Genomic DNA, 17051 nt, shown 5'->3' on the forward strand with positions numbered 1-17051 from the left:
TAGTAGAGGGGTTACAAGGACACTAAACTTCAGGAGGGCAAATTTCCAACGGATGAGAGAGGATCTTGGTGCAATTAACTGGGACGATGTCCTGAGACACAAAAATACACAAAGAAAATGGGAGACGTTTATTAGCATCCTGGCTAGGACCTGTGCACAGTATATACCGTATGGGACTAAACATACTAGAAATAGGAGGAAACCAATATGGCTAAATAGAGCTGTAAGGGGCGCAGTAAGTGACAGAAAGAAAGCATTTAGAGAATTAAAGGAAGTAGGTAGTGAGGAGGCATTAAATAAATACAGAAAATTAAATAAATTCTGTAAAAAGCAAATCAAGGCAGCAAAGATTGAGACAGAGAGACTCATTGCGAGAGAGAGTAAAAATAATCCTAAAATATTCTTTAACTACATAAATAGTAAGAAACTAAAAAATGATAGTGTTGGCCCCCTTAAAAATTGTCTGGGTGAGATGGTGGATGAGGATGAGGAAAAGGCCAATATGCTAAATGACTTTTTTTCATCAGTATTTACACAAGAAAATCCCATGGCAGACAAAATGACTAGTGATAAAAATTCCCAATTAAATGTCACCTGCTTAACCTAGCAGGAAGTGCGGCGGCGTCTACAAATCACTAAAATTGACAAATCTCCAGGCCCGGATGGGATACACCCTCGAGTACTGCAGGAATTAAGTACAGTCATTGATAGACCATTATTTTTAATCTTTAAAGACTCCATAATAACGGGTCTGTGCCACAGGACTGGCGTATAGCAAATGTGGTGCCAATATTCAAAAAGGGAACACAAACTGAACTAGGAAATTATAGGCCAGTAAGCTTAACCTCTACTGTGGGTAAAATTCTTGAGGGCATTCTAAGGGAGGCTATACTGGAGTATCTGAAGAGGAATAACCTCATGACCCAGTATCAGCACGGGTTTACTAGGGACCGTTCATGTCAGACTAATTTGATCAGTTTCTATAAAGAGGTAAGTTCCGGATTGGACCAAGGGAACCCAGTGGATGTAGTGTATATGGACTTTTCAAAAGCTTTTGATACGGTGCCACACAAAAGGTTGATACATAAAATGAGAATAATGGGGATAGGGGAAAATATGTGCAAGTGGGTTGAGAGCTGGCTCAGGGATAGGAAACAAAGGGTGGTTATTAATGGAGCACACTCGGACTGGGTAGCGGTTAGCAGTGGGGTACCACAGGGGTCAGTATTGGGCCCTCTTCTTTTTAACATATTTATTAATGACCTTGTAGGGGGCATTCAGAGTAGAATTTCAATATTTGCAGATGACACTAAACTCTGCAGGGTAATCAATACAGAGGAGGACAATTCTATATTACAGGATGATTTATGTAAACTAGAAGCTTGGGCTGATAAATGGCAAATGAGCTTTAATGGGGATAAATGTAAGGTCATGCACTTGGGTAGAAGTAATAAGATGTATAATTATGTGCTTAATTCTAAAACTCTGGGCAAAACCGTCAATGAAAAAGACCTGGGTGTATGGGTGGATGACAAACTCATATTCAGGGGCCAGTGTCAGGCAGCTGCTACAAAGGCAAATAAAATAATGGGATGCATTAAAAGAGGCATAGATGCTCATGAGGAGAATATAATTTTACCTTTATACAAGTCACTAGTTCGACCACACTTAGAATACTGTGCACAGTTCTGGTCTCCGGTGTTTAAGAAAGACATAGCTGAACTGGAGCGGGTGCACAGAAGAGCGACCAAGGTTATTAGAGGACTGGGGGGTCTGCAATACCAAGATAGGTTATTACACTTGGGGCTATTTAGTTTGGAAAAACGAAGACTAAGGGGTGATCTTATTTTAATGTATAAATATATGAGGGGACACTACAAAGACCTTTCTGATGATCTTTTTAAGATGGGGCATCCTCTGCGTTTGGAGGAAAAAAGGTTTACGCATAATAACAGACGCGGATTCTTTACTGTAAGAGCAGTGAGACTATGGAATTCTCTGCCGTATGATGTTGTAATGAGTGATTCATTACTTAAATTTAAGAGGGGACTGGATACCTTTCTGGAAAAGTATAATGTTACAGGGTATATATACTAGATTCCTTGACAGGGCGTTGATCCAGGGAACTAGTCTGATTGCCGTATGTGGAGTCGGGAAGGAATTTTTTTCCCCAATGTGGAGCTTACTCTTTGCCACATGGGTTTTTTTTGCCTTCCTCTGGATCAACATGTTAGGGCATGTTAGGTTAGGCTATGGGTTGAACTAGATGGACATATAGTCTTCCTTCAACCTTAATAACTATGTAACTATGTAACTATGTAGAGAGGGCATCCGCCTTAACATTCTTAGATCCTGGAAGATATGAGACCACAAAATCAAAACGGGAGAAAAACAGGGACCACCGAGCCTGTCTAGGGTTCAGCCGCTTGGCCGACTCAAGGTAAATCAGATTCTTATGATCGGTCAAGACCACAATGCGGTGCTTGGCTCCCTCAAGCCAATGTCGCCACTCCTCAAAATGCCCACTTCATAGCCAACAACTCCCGATTGCCGACATCATAATTGCGTTCCGCAGGCGAAAACTTCCGAGAAAAGAAGGCACATGGCTTCATCAAGGAACCATCAGAATTCCTCTGAGACAAAACGGCCCCTGCCCCAATCTCAGAAGCGTCAACCTCAACCTGAAAAGGAAGAGAAACATCTGGCTGACGCAAGACAGGGGCAGAAGTAAATCGGCGTTTAAGCTCCTGAAAGGCCTCAACAGCCTCAGAGCACCAATTAGTCACATCAGCGCTTTTCTTCGTCAAATCGGTCAGGGGTTTAACCAGACTAGAGAAGTTGGCAATGAAACGGCGATAAAAATTAGCAAAGCCCAAAAATTTCTGAAGGCTCTTCACAGATGTGGGTTGAATCCAGTCATGAATGGCTTGGACCTTAACAGTATCCATTTCTATAGACGAAGGAGAAAAAATAAACCCCAAAAAAGAGACCTTCTCAACTCCAAATAGGCACTTAGACCCCTTCACAAATAGAGCATTATCACGAAGGATCTGGAATACCATCCTGACCTGCTTCACATGAGACTCCCAATCATCGGAAAAAATTAAAATATCATCCAAATACACAATCAAGAATTTGTCAAGATAATTGCGGAAAATATCATGCATAAAGGACTGAAATACAGAAGGGGCATTAGAAAGCCCGAAAGGCATCACTAAGTATTCAAAATGACCTTCGGGCGTATTAAATGCAGTTTTCCATTCGTCACCCTGTTTAATACGAACAAGATTATATGCCCCTCGAAGGTCAATCTTGGTAAACCAACTAGCTCCCTTAATCCTAGCAAACAGATCAGAGAGCAAAGGTAAAGGGTATTGGAATTTGACCGTGATCTTATTAAGAAGGCAATAATCAATACAGGGTCTTAAGGAACCATCCTTCTTGGCAACAAAGAAGAATCCCGCTCCCAATGGTGACGAAGACGGCCAAATATGCCCCTTCTCCAAAGACTCCTTAACATAGCTCCGCATGGCGGCATGCTCTGGCACAGACAGATTGAAAAGTCGGCCCTTAGGGAACTTACAGCCAGGAATCAAGTCAATAGCACAATCACAGTCCCTATGTGGAGGAAGGGAACTGGACTTGGGCTCATCGAATACATCCTGGAAATCTGACAAAAATTCAGGAACATCAGAAGAGGGGGGGAAGAGGAAATTGACATTAAAGGAACGTCACTATGTACCCCTTGACACCCCCAACTAGTCACAGACATTGATTTCCAATCCAGCACTGGATTGTGTACTTGTAACCATGGAAAACCCAGTACAACAACATCATGTAAATTATGCAACACCAGAAAACGGCAATCTTCCTGATGTGCAGGAGCCATGCACATAGTCAGCTGAGTCCAATACTGAGGTTTATTCTTGGCCAATGGAGTAGCATCAATACCCCTCAAGGGTATGGGACTCTGCAAAGGCTGCAAAGAAAAACCACAGCGCCTAGCGAATTCTAAGTCCATTAAGTTCAGAGCAGCGCCTGAATCCACAAATGCCATGACAGAAAAAGATGACTATGAGCAAATCAGGGTCACAGACAGGAGAAACTTAGGCTGCACAGTACTAATGTTAACAGATCTAGCGACCCTCTTAATACGCTTAGGGCAATCAGAAATAGCATGAGCAGAATCACCACAGTAAAAACACAGCCCATTCTGACGTCTGTATCCCCTCTGTTCCGCTCTAGTCAAAATCCTATCACATTGCATGGGCTCAGGGCTCTGCTCAGAGGAAACTGCCATATGGTGCACCACTTTGCGTTCGCGCAGGCGCCGATCAATCTGAATGGCCAGAGACATAGAATCGCTCAAACCAACAGGCGTGGGAAACCCCACCATCACATCTTTAAGGGCTTCAGAAAGACCCTTTCTGAAAATTGCTGCCAGAGCCTCTTCATTCCATTTAGTGAGCACAGACCATTTTCTAAATTTCTGGCAGTATAATTCTGCCGCTTCCTGACCCTGACACAGGGCCAACAGTGTTTTCTCAGCATGCTCTACAGAGTTAGGTTCATCATACAATAATCCGAGCGATTGAAAAAATGCATCTACATTAAGCAATGCCGGATTCCCTGACTCAAGAGAGAATGCCCAGTCCTGAGGGTCACCACGCAGCAGAGAAATAACTATCTTTACTTGCTGAATAGGATCACCAGAGGAACGGGGTTTCAGAGCAAAAAACAATTTGCAGTTATTTTTAAAGTTCAAAAACTTAGATCTATCCCCGTAAAACAAATCCGGAGTAGGAATTCTAGGCTCTAAGGCCGGAATCTGAACAACATAATCTTGAATACTCTGTACTCTTGCAGCAAGCTGATCCACACGAGAAAATAACCCCTGCACAACCATGCCTGCATCCAAATCCTGAATCACCCAGAATTTAAGAGGAAGAAAAAAGACAAAACGAACCAAAGAAAAAAAAATGGCTCAGAACTCCTTTTCTTTTCCTTCTTTTGAGATGCATTCAGCTCATTTTTGGCCAATTGTACTGTTGAGATCTGGTGATTAAGGAGTGACATGAGACTAGCTCTGAGCAGGTGGTAGCTATACTGACCGCAGTCCCTAAGCTCAACACAACACTAGAAGTAGCCGTGGAATGCTCCTAACTCTCCCTAGGCATCTCGTCACAGCCTAAGAGCTAACTACCCCTAAAGAAAGAAGCAGGAAAACTATCTTGCCTCAGAGAAAATCCCAAAAGGATAGATAGCCCCCCACATGTAATGACTGTGAGAGGAGAAGGAAATTACATACGTAGTATGAAACAAGATTTAGCATAGGAGGCCACTTCTAGCTGGATAGAAAAAGTACTGAACAGAGCACTGTGCTGTCAGTAAAAAAAAAAAAAAACTAGAAAAAGTCCACCGCAGAGAAATACAAAAATCTCCACACCTGACTAAAGGTGTGGAGGGCAAACTCTGCTGCCCAGAGCTTCTAGCTTAGCTGAATAGATCCATATTGATAAGCTGGACAAAAGAGCAAAAACCACAAAATGCTGATCAACAAAGTCCACAACAAGTGAACTACAAAAAGACAAGCAAGGACTTAGCTTTGCTGAGCTGGTCAGAGTGTCAGGAAATCCTAAGAGCAATGACTCCAGGCAGGAACAATTGACAACTGGCATTGAATGAGAGATAAGTCCAGACTAATATAGCAGAGCCAAGAAGACGATCAGTGAAAACAGCTGCAGAAGCTAAATCCAAGAAGCAGCCATACCACTCAAAACCACAGGAGGGAGCCCAAGAGCAGAACTCACAAAAATGCTACTTACAACCACCGGAGGGAGCCCAAGAGCGGAATTCACAACAGTTCTGTTTGTGTACTTGGTGCCTTGTGCTGTGTGTGTACTTGGTGCCTTGTGCTGTGTGTGTACTTGGTGCCATGTTCTGTGTGTACTTGGTGCCATGTTCTGTGTATGTACTTGGTGCCATGTTCTGTGTGTGTACTTGGTGCCATGTTCTGTGTGTGTACTTGGTGTCATGTTCTGTGTGTACTTGGTGCCATGTTCTGTGTGTGTACTTGGTGCCTTGTGATGTGTGTGTACTTGGTGCCATGTTCTGTATGTGAACTTGGTGCCATGTTCTGTGTGTGTACTTGGTGCCATGTTCTGTGTGTGTACTTGGTGCCATGTTCTGTGTGTGTACTTGGTGCCATGTTCTGTGTGTGTACTTGGTGCCATGTTCTGTGTATGTACTTGGTGCCATGTTCTGTGTGTGTACTTGGTGCCTTGTGCTGTGTGTGTACTTGGTGTCATGTTCTGTGTGTACTTGGTGCCTTGTGATGTGTGTGTACTTGGTGCCATGTTCTGTGTGTGTACTTGGTGCCATGTTCTGTGTGTGTACATGGTGCCATGTTCTGTGTGTGTACATGGTGCCATGTTCTGTGTGTGTACTTGGTGCCATGTTCTGTGTGTGTACTTGGTGCCATGTTCTGTGTGTGTACTTGGTGCCATGTTCTGTGTGTGTACTTGGTGCCATGTTCTGTGTGTGTACTTGGTGCCATGTTCTGTGTGTGTACTTGGTGCCATGTTCTGTGTGTGTACTTGGTGCCATGTTCTGTGTGTGTACTTGGTGCCATGTTCTGTGTGTGTACTTGGTGCCATGTTCTGTGTGTGTGCTTGGTGTCATGCTCTGTGTGTACTTGTTGCTTTGTGCTCTGTATGTGTACTTGGTGCCTTTTGCTGTGTGTGTACTTGGTGCCATGTTCTGTGTGTGTACTTGGTGTTATGTTCTGTGTGTCTGTGTGTACTTGTTGCTTTGTGCTCTGTATGTGTACTTGGTGCCTTGTGCTGTGTGTGTACTTGGTGCCATGTTCTGTGTGTGTACTTGGTGCCATGTTCTGTGTGTGTACTTGGTGCCATGTTCTGTGTGTGTACTTGGTGCCATGTTCTGTGTGTGTACTTGGTGCCATGTTCTGTGTGTGTACTTGGTGTCATGTTCTGTGTGTGTACTTGGTGCCATGTTCTGTGTGTGTACTTGGTGCCTTGTGATGTGTGTGTACTTGGTGCCATGTTCTGTGTGTGTACTTGGTGCCATGTTCTGTGTGTACTTGGTGCCATGTTCTGTGTGTGTACTTGGTGCCATGTTCTGTGTGTGTACTTGGTGCCATGTTCTGTGTGTGTACTTGGTGCCATGTTCTGTGTGTGTGCTTGGTGTCATGCTCTGTGTGTACTTGTTGCTTTGTGCTCTGTATGTGTACTTGGTGCCTTTTGCTGTGTGTGTACTTGGTGCCATGTTCTGTGTGTGTACTTGGTGTTATGTTCTGTGTGTCTGTGTGTACTTGTTGCTTTGAGCTCTGTATGTGTACTTGGTGCCTTGTGCTGTGTGTGTACTTGGTGCCATGTTCTGTGTGTGTACTTGGTGCCATGTTCTGTGTGTGTACATGGTGCCATGTTCTGTGTGTGTACATGGTGCCATGTTCTGTGTGTGTACTTGGTGCCATGTTCTGTGTGTGTACTTGGTGCCATGTTCTGTGTGTGTACTTGGTGCCATGTTCTGTGTGTGTACTTGGTGCCATGTTCTGTGTGTGTACTTGGTGTCATGTTCTGAAGCAGCCATACCACTCAAAACCACAGGAGGGAGCCCAAGAGCGGAACTCACAAAAATGCTACTTATAACCACCAGAGGGAGCCCAAGAGCGGAATTCACAACAGTTCTGTGTGTGTACTTGGTGCCTTGTGCTGTGTGTGTACTTGGTGCCTTGTGCTGTGTGTGTACTTGGTGCCTTGTGCTGTGTGTGTGCTTGGTGCCTTGTGCTGTGTGTGTGCTTGGTGCCATGTTCTGTGTATGTACTTGGTGCCATGTTCTGTGTGTGTACTTGGTGCCTTGTGCTGTGTGTGTACTTGGTGCCATGTTCTGTGTGTGTACTTGGTGTCATGTTCTGTGTGTGTACTTGGTGCCATGTTCTGTGTGTGTACTTGGTGCCATGTTCTGTGTGTGTACTTGGTGCCATGTTCTGTGTGTGTACTTGGTGCCATGTTCTGTGTGTGTACTTGGTGCCATGTTCTGTGTGTGTACTTGGTGCCATGTTCTGTGTGTGTACTTGGTGCCTTGTGTTGTGTGTGTACTTGGTGCCATGTTCTGTGTGTGTACTTGGTGCCATGTTCTGTGTGTGTACTTGGTGTCATGTTCTGTGTGTGTACTTGGTGCCATGTTCTGTGTGTGTACTTGGTGCCATGTTCTGTGTGTGTACTTGGTGCCATGTTCTGTATGTGTACTTGGTGCCATTTTCTGTGTGTGTACTTGGTGCCATGCTCTGTGTGTGTACTTGGTGCCATGCTCTGTGTGTGTACTTGGTGCCTTTGCTGTGTGTACTTGGTGCCTTTGCTGTGTGTGTTATGATAGGCAATTCAGGAACACAATGTACATAGCGATCAGAGCACACACAGTGATCTGACAACAACCCAAAATAACAGAACGAGCGCTGAGACGTGGGAACTCTGTAGACCGCAATTCCTAATCCTCTCCAAACACAACTAGAGGCAGCTGTGGATTGCGCCTAACGCTCCCTATGCAACTCGGCACAGCCTGAGAAAATAACTAGCCTGAAGATAGAAAAATAAGCCTGCCTTGCCTCAGAGAAATACCCCAAAGGAAAAGGCAGCCCCCCACATATAATGACTGTGAGTAAGATGAAAAGACAAACGTAGGGATGAAATAGATTCAGCAAAGTGAGGCCCGATATACTAGACAGAACGAGGATAGGAAAGATAACTTTGCGGTCTACACAAAACCCTAAAGAAAACCACGCAAAGGGGGCAAAAAGACCCTCCGTACCGAACTAACGGCACGGAGGTACACCCCTTGCGTCCCAGAGCTTCCAGCAAAACAAATAGACAAGCTGGACAGAAAAAATAGCAACAAATAGCAAAGAAGCACTTAGCTATGCAGAGCAGCAGGCCACAGGAATGATCCAGAGAAACACAAGTCCAACACTGGAACATTGACAGGAAGCATGAATCAAAGCATTAGGTGGAGTTAAGTAGAGAAGCAGCCAACGACCTCACCAGATCACCTGAGGGAGGAAACTCAGAAGCTGCAGTACCACTTTCCTCCACAAACGGAAGCTCCCAGAGAGAATCAGCCGAAGTACCACTTGTGACCACAGGAGTGAACTCTGCCACAGAATTCACAACATGTGTGTACTTGGTGCCATGTTCTGTGTGTACTTTGTGCCTTTGCTGTGCGTACTTGGTGCCATGTTCTGTGTGTGTACTTGGTGCCATGTTGTTTGTGCACTTGGTGCCTTTGCTGTGTGTACTTGGTGCCATGTTCTGTGTGTGTACTTGGTGCCTTTGCTGTGTGTACTTGGTGCCATGTTGTGTGTGTGTACTTGGTGCCATGTTCTGTGTGTGTACTTGGTGCCATGTTCTGTGTGTGTACTTGGTGCCATGTTCTGTGTGTGTACTTGGTGCCATGTTCTGTGTGTGTACTTGGTGCCATGTTCTGTGTGTGTACTTGGTTCCCTGCGTGGCCTTCTTTCTGCTCATTATTTTGTTTCCTGATTAGAGGGGGCTTCCACCATTTATTCAGGGGATTTGCAGCATTGTCTCTTCTTGATGAACACTTCTACTAGGTTGAAATGTTGAATGTTGTATATGGCTCGATAACTTTTTCATTCGACTTTCACACCAGTGTCAGATATTGCGGTTTTGTCCTGGGTCGAGTTTCACTTACTGAGTCCTTGGAGTAGGTGAAGATCTGTTTTCGGGGATCATATATAGCCACATCTATGACAGCTGTTCTGTGCCCTGTCAGTATGGCTGTGGGCTTGCTTGGGACATATTGGTTCCACAGTCTGACCTTCTGGTCCAACCCCCCTGTAATCAACATGTTCAGAGTTTTGCAGTAGTCAAAGCATTGCATGCCCTATAACACAATGGATGATATGTGACATTAGTAAAAGGAGATGATGGATGAGCATAGACGGCAGCCAAATGACTGTCCACATGAAGACCACCGCCCACCTTACTGATCTTCCAGGTATACACCTTCCCTCTCTTGTAGATGTCCATGATGACTATCGAGCAGTGAGAGTTGCTGCAGGAGGAGATGACAAGCTCCTGATCAGGCGCGTACATCACTTTAGTGATGGCTTCTGAGTGAATGTCCGGAATAAACTGATAATTGAGAAAATTGCTGTGGAGCTTCAGATCCTAAGAGAGAAAATGAAGGAAGGGGAGCAGTGACCGGTGGTCATAGTAATACATATCTGTTACCCCCCTGTATATTCATCTTTTGAAGCTTCCGATCTTCATTCAGGAGTAGTATAGTCCTTACCCTCTACATTTTCCATCTTGTCCTTCTACCATTTCTAGTCTCTAGTCACAGACTTAATCCACCACCCTCCTGGCATTGAGCATACCGAGATGTGAAGGCTGGTACCCACCTGCATGTAGATTTTTTGTGGTCCTGGCTGGTGAGTAAATGGCTTCTCAAACAATCCAGAGTTGGGCTTCAGCAGCCACAGAAGATTTAGGCTGCCCTTGTCATCGCCCCATACAAGCAGCGAGCAGCTTTCACTGGACTATTGAAAGAAGATGATGGTGAGTGACTTCTCCGAATAAGCTGGGAAACATGCCACACTTCCACAGAAAAAAAGTAATATCTATATATACCTGCACATTGTACCAATAGTAGAAGCAGGTGACAACATGGGTCAGAGCTGCAAAAGAAGAGTCATCAGTCATCTCTAGATTCATCATTTACAACTGTTTATAAATCACATTATGAGAGACCCAAATTTGTTCTAGGTAATTAGATATTCTACATTTAGTGTAATTAGACCTGATATATCATGCGGAAAGGTTAGCGTCCCTTGTTATCAATCTCAGAGTGTCCCATAACCAAAATCAAAGCGTCCCATCTTCAAGGTCAGAGTGTCCCATCACCAAGGTCAGAGTGTTCCATCATCAAAATCAAAGGTCACATCTCCAAGATCAGAGTGTCTAATCCCTTAGGTCAAAGGGTCCCATAACAACAGTCAGAGTTTTCCAGCACCAAGATTAGAATGTCCCATCCCATCCTCAAGGTCAGAGAGTCCCACACAATCACTAAGATCAGGATGGCCCATCCCATCACATAGGTCACAGTTTTCGATCACCAAGGTCAAAGTGTTGATCCAATTACCATGATTAAAATATGCCATCCCATTACAGGGTCAGCTTGTCCCAGAGTGTTAGTGTCTTCCACAACATCACAAAGGTCATAGCGTTCCATCATCAAGGTCAGAGTTTGCCACCCAATCGCAAAGGTCAGAGTATCCAATCCCAAGAGTCCTATCACTACAGTCAGAGAATCCCACCTAGGTCACAGTGTCCTGTACCATCACAATGGTCAGAGTGTCCCATGGGCAGCACGTTGGCCCCGTGGTTACCAGTGCAGCCTCGCAGCCCTGGGTTCAAATCCCACCAAGTACAACATCTGCAAGGCGTTTGTATGTTCTACCCGTGTTTGCGTAGGTTTCCTCTGGATTCTCCAGTTTCCTCCCACACTCCAAAGACATACTGATAGGAAATTTAGATCGTGAGCCCTATTGGTGACAGGGCTGATAATGTTTGTAAAGCGCTGTGGAATTAATAGTGCTATATAAGTGAGTAAAATAAAATAAATAATTCTCCAAGTCAGAGATTCCCATCCTATCAGGAAGGTCACTGTGCCCCATTGGCCAAGACTAAAATGTCCCTCAAGCTAGGTCAGATTGCCATCTAGTTACAGATCTCAGAGTGTCCCATGCAATCACCTAGTTCAAAATGAGCCATCACATCACAAAGATCAAGGAGAGAGGCACCATATCCATCCCTTGCAAAGAATGTCTATTCTCCAAGGTCAGCATTTCCAACTACATCACAAATGTCAATAAAGCCAGAGTGTCCCAACCCATCTGTAAAATCAGTGTCCCGTCTCCAAAGCCAAAGTGCCCCATTCGTAGCCCCCACCGAACATGTGAAACTCCTCGGAGATGTTTAATCCAGATACATCAAAGAAATGGATGTCAAGGCCAGTGGTGGCCACAGCAACTTTCTGCACATTCGGCATGTAGACTGCATCCGTCACCCAGGACTTAAACCTTCTCCTTCCAACTTGCAAGTCTAAAGGATCGATCTGAAATCAGAATAAGATGGGCGTTGTGGAGTAAAGGTCTACAGACCATAGACAGATTGATAAATAAAAGAGCTATGGATCAGTGGAGGTACGAACTCCACACAGGGGCTGCCGAATTCATGAATGTCTAAGACATGGTAGTGTATGGTCCTTTTGTGTCCCCGACTGACTTGAATGGAATGAAACTAAAAGGGAGAACATACACATTAGATATTAGAAGAAAAAACTTTGACAGTGAGGGTGATCAATGAGTGGAACAGGCGGCCATGAGAGGTGGAAGTCTTAAAACAGAGGCTGGACAGACATTGGTCTGAGATGGTTTAGTGACTCCTGCATTGAGCAGGGGTTGGACATGATGATCCTGGAGATCCCTTCTAACTCTAACATTCTAGGATTCCGTGTCTCACATGGTGACGTTTTGGGGCTTTAATGCAGGAAATTAACCTCTTCCACTTCTATGCTTCTCTGTAAATATCCCACCTTTTGTCAGCCCTGTCCCCCTTCTTGTTACATACCTCATAGGACTTCTGAGGGTGCAGGGTGGCATCCCACACAGTGAAAACGCCTCCTTTACTGAAGCTCATAAACCAGAGAAGTGCAGGGCAGCTGATTGCCAGGATTCGGCAGGTTGGCTCTTGCTGAGGGAACAGACAGATAAATCTATGGTGCAGTAATCAACTATTATTAACAGGTCCCTGAGAAATACTCTGCCACACTGACCTTATTACGTGTGCACATTCTGATAATGGGCTCTCCAATCAATGTCACCTTCTGTGCCACCATGTAGTTTCTCTCCTTGTATTGTAGGAGAAGGTAAGTACAGAACTCACTCCAGTCAATGAATCCATCACAGGAGGTGTCCACCTGCAAAATGTCCACCGACCATTAATCCACCATGCTGGTATTGTGTAGGACTTGAATGGGGCCACCACTTTTGGGACTATGGTGGTGTCACGATAATGTAAAAGTGTCATATTGTGAGATTCGTTCTAGAAAGTACCATGCCAGACACACACTGCAGCTTTGACCCCCCTTCCCCCCTCGCTCATACCACAAACAAAGCCCTATGGCAGAGACACTGTGCAACTTGATACTAATGTGTGAGCAGGGTGTGGCAGTGACCAATCCTGTAAAGACTCTTGTTTTCGCCTCCCCTTGCCAAGGAGTGCCTTTGTCTGGGGGTTTCCAAAAATGTAAATTCTGAGAAAAGAGTGCATATCATTACTCAGCCCACTTAGTGATGTCACAACAAGAGGACATATGTTACGCCTGCTGAGTTGTGGTTTAGTCTTGGTCCAGGAAGAAAGCTAACAAGAGCTCAGCAAAGCTGTGCTAATGCACCTGGATGTATCTCCTGAGCACACGGCCGCCATGCTGATATGAAATGATCTGAACGACCTGTAAGTGTTCTCTATTCAATGTTAATTCTATTTTTTTGTAATCTGCAATGTACGCATGATTTTGTCTTCCTCATAATATCTTTTATACTTTGTAAACACTGCCTAACTTTTTAAGGAGTAAAATATATAATTTCCTAGCTGTCTCTTCTTGCTCTGTGAAAGAACTGTGCATCCTCTGAAGTGAATTGCACTACTGATTTGGGCTGGCTCTGGACCCGTTAACCTTTGGTGCAATCGGAGCTGGTGGCAGCATACTTTGTCCTGTGCATTTGGGAGGCTTTGTAGCGACAGCGGCATTGATAATTATTGTTCCTGCCTGAGTGGGAGTAGTTATATTGCCCTTGCTGCAGTGTGCCCAATAGCCAGTATGTAGCAGGCAGCCTTTCTGGCGACTAATTACCCTAGGTGCAGTACCTAATCTGACCTGAGGGTAAGGGAGGTGCCAGAGAGCTGAAAGTTTCAAACTGGAACTGGGATATAGATAAATCCCCTTCAGAAGGAACCAGCGGCAATCCAAACAACCCTGGTTTGTGACAAATTGGTGTGAGTAGTGGGGACGATAAAGATATCCTCCCCGCGATCCCTGACATATTGTTGGGATCCGTGACATATTGTTGGCAGCACGGTGTGAACCGTGACAGGTGGTCACTGTGTACCTTGTTAAACAGCAGCTCCATGTTATCTTCCCAGGACTCTGACCCAAACAGTCCAACTAGGACCTGCTGGAACTCCTTCAGAGTCATATTCCCCGGCCGCTGAGACATGTCCTTCTGTCTAATCTTCCTCGGGGAAGGCTCCTCTACCTCCTGCACATTGTGATTGGTGAAGATTTCCTCCAGCACCCGCAAGTCTTCCAGACGGAACTTCTCCTCCAGACGCATGTGCTCACATTGATCGAAGCTGCAGGAGAAACCATTCCTGAAGAGATCAGGCCATACAACTACACAATGTAGACAACAAAGAAGTCTCCTATAACTTTGTGGAAACCATAAGTAGCTACTGACTGATCTCATTCCAACAAATATAGTAGCACTCTAGCGCTATACCATGGAAACATGAAATTATGAAATTTGTCCTGTGTTACTGTACTAGAAAACTGAGAATACTTAGCGCATAATTTGGTTAATCTATGCTCTAAGTATTCTCAATTTTTCATATTTTCTACTGCAGTAATGCAGTACAAATTTCATATATTTTCATGTTTGTATCACGACACTTGTCGGGTGTCCTGGGACCAAGGACTCCTTCCCTTTCCTTAACACTAGGGGGCACCTAACACTAGGCTCTCCCTGTTCCCTGGGTTACTTCTGATGGTGAAGATACCGGGGCCACGTACCTTGTCATCTCCTGAATCTGCCCTCAGTCTGTACCCTTACCTCACCCAGGGAAGAGGGGAGTAGTAGTGTACCCTAATACATCAACCAGACAAACAAGGCAATATGAATAGGGGTAATGAAAAATACCAAACATACAAATATACTCACAAATATAACAGAGGAATGCATCGGGGAGTGGAGAATGGGGTTAAATGAAAGTAGGAGAAGAAATGGAATTATCACACACTCAAAACCTAGCAAGAGTCACAGATAAATCCACCAAAATCCTTCTCTAATAACCACCAACAACAACCTCCAGACATGCAGCATAAGCTAGCTCTGGCAATGAATGCTAGCCACGGTCCAGATTATATAGGAGATGAGAGGATCTAACAGTGCACAGATGAGAGCCCAGACTCCCAAAGCTCCCAACATGGCTGATTAACCCCTGTACATTGCCCATCGTACAGTGCCTAGCCATTGTACAGTGCCCACCCATTGCACAGTGTCCATGGTACAGTGTCCACAGATGGTACATTGCCCAGCCATTGTACTGCGCTCATGGTACTGTGCCCACCCATGGTACAGAGTCCAGCCATTGTACAGCGCCAATGGTACAGTGCCCACCCATGGTACAATGCAGACCCATTGTACAGCACCTGCCCATGGTACATCACCCACAGTACAGTGCCCACCCATTGCACAGCATCCATGGTACAGTGTCCACAGATGGTACATTGCCCAGCCATTGTACTGCGCTCATGGTACTGTGCCTGCCCATGGTACAGAGCCCAGCCATTGTACAGCGCCAATGGTACAGTGCCCACCCATGGTACAGTGCAGACCCATTGTACAGCACCCATGGTACAGTGCCTGCCCATGGTATATCACCCACAGTACAGTGCCCTCCCATTGCACAGCATCCATGGTACAGTGTCCACAGATGGTACATTGCCCAGCCATTGTACTGCGCTCATGGTACTGTGCCCAATCATAGTACAGCTCCCATGATACAGTGCACATACGTTGTACAGCGCCCAGCCATTGTACAGCGCCCATGGTACAGTGCCCACCCATGGTACAGTACCCACATATTACCAAAGACATAGCACGTTCTAATGAAGGGGGGGGGGGGTCTCATGCATAACCAAAGACTCCTTCACCCGTTCAGATAAATTCTGGAAAAACTGGCTTTTCTGCACAGGGTCATTCCACTGTGTATCTGTGGACCAGCGCTTGGACTCAGCACAGTAATCCAGTAATCCTCTGCCGCCCAATCCCCCTGTTGTAGCAAACGCATCATAGACTCATTGTCACGCCGTAAGCGGCGTTAAAGGGGCAGGATGGCGTACTGGGACCCGCACCTGTCCCTACCACTTTAATGGGGCACTGGCTTTCCCTTATCTCGGGGGTACCTATGAAGGTTAGGAGGCCCGAGCCGCCAGCATATCCCTGTCTCCTGTGCAGGCCCTATCAGTGGCCCCCTCTCCCCCCAAAGGAGGTGGACTGCACCAGTGTAATTATACAACAAATAACAGGGTAAACAGACAAGGTAACTAAAAGACTCAAACTCACCAAATACTCACACAACCACATAGGAAACACAGAAGGGAAGAGAAGGAGAAAAACTAGGAAGGAAAACAGGTTTAACATGCAACCAAAACTGCAGACACCAATCTCTGTAAATAAAACACCAACACTACGCTCCTCAACCTCCAAGCCAGGCAGCAGAACTGATCACTGACAATAGCTGAAGTCAGGACTGGTTCTATATAGAGGATCAGATTACAAGATCCATTTCAGCTGAGAGACCCAGCTCTCAGCAACTCAGAAATAAGGTTAACTCCTGCACTGCTGGCACAAAGCAGCCAGGTCAGAATACAGGTGAAGAGCTTCTGTTCACTGTGTGTGAACGAGGCCCAGAGCGCTGCGGTTCTCTGGAACCTCTCTGTCACGGTAGCCCCGTGACACTCATCCAATGATTTTCTATCTGCATCATAATAGATGAGCCTGAGAGCGGAGAAATATCTGTCCATCGTCAAAAAAACAAGTGAATCATAGGGCGAGGCAAAGGCCCATTTTGCGGGTCTCCACACAGAGAGATAATTATTCCAACTCGTTGTTCCTCTCGCACAGAGGAATGAGGTTGTAAAAGAAAATATAACTTACACCATCTCTG

At 45.3% G+C, this 17051-nt stretch overlaps 1 protein-coding gene across 1 annotated transcript in view; it reads right to left on the reverse strand.

The window, feature by feature from the left end:
• The window catches only part of LOC138662777 (cilia- and flagella-associated protein 337-like), a 191177-nt gene that overhangs the window by 100545 nt on the left and 73581 nt on the right, over positions 1 to 17051 (reverse strand). The window contains exons 3-10 of the mRNA XM_069748700.1: positions 14213 to 14456; positions 12877 to 13020; positions 12672 to 12794; positions 11991 to 12156; positions 10671 to 10717; positions 10442 to 10579; positions 10020 to 10208; positions 9730 to 9921 (exon numbers count right to left, since the gene is read on the reverse strand). Coding sequence (XP_069604801.1) covers positions 9730 to 9921; positions 10020 to 10208; positions 10442 to 10579; positions 10671 to 10717; positions 11991 to 12156; positions 12672 to 12794; positions 12877 to 13020; positions 14213 to 14437 — 1224 coding nt within the window. The 5' untranslated portion in view covers positions 14438 to 14456. The remainder of the gene's footprint in view (positions 1 to 9729; positions 9922 to 10019; positions 10209 to 10441; positions 10580 to 10670; positions 10718 to 11990; positions 12157 to 12671; positions 12795 to 12876; positions 13021 to 14212; positions 14457 to 17051) is intronic.

Source organism: Ranitomeya imitator, chromosome 2, assembly GCF_032444005.1.
Source record: "Ranitomeya imitator isolate aRanImi1 chromosome 2, aRanImi1.pri, whole genome shotgun sequence".
In the NCBI taxonomy this organism is placed as follows: domain Eukaryota; kingdom Metazoa; phylum Chordata; class Amphibia; order Anura; family Dendrobatidae; genus Ranitomeya; species Ranitomeya imitator.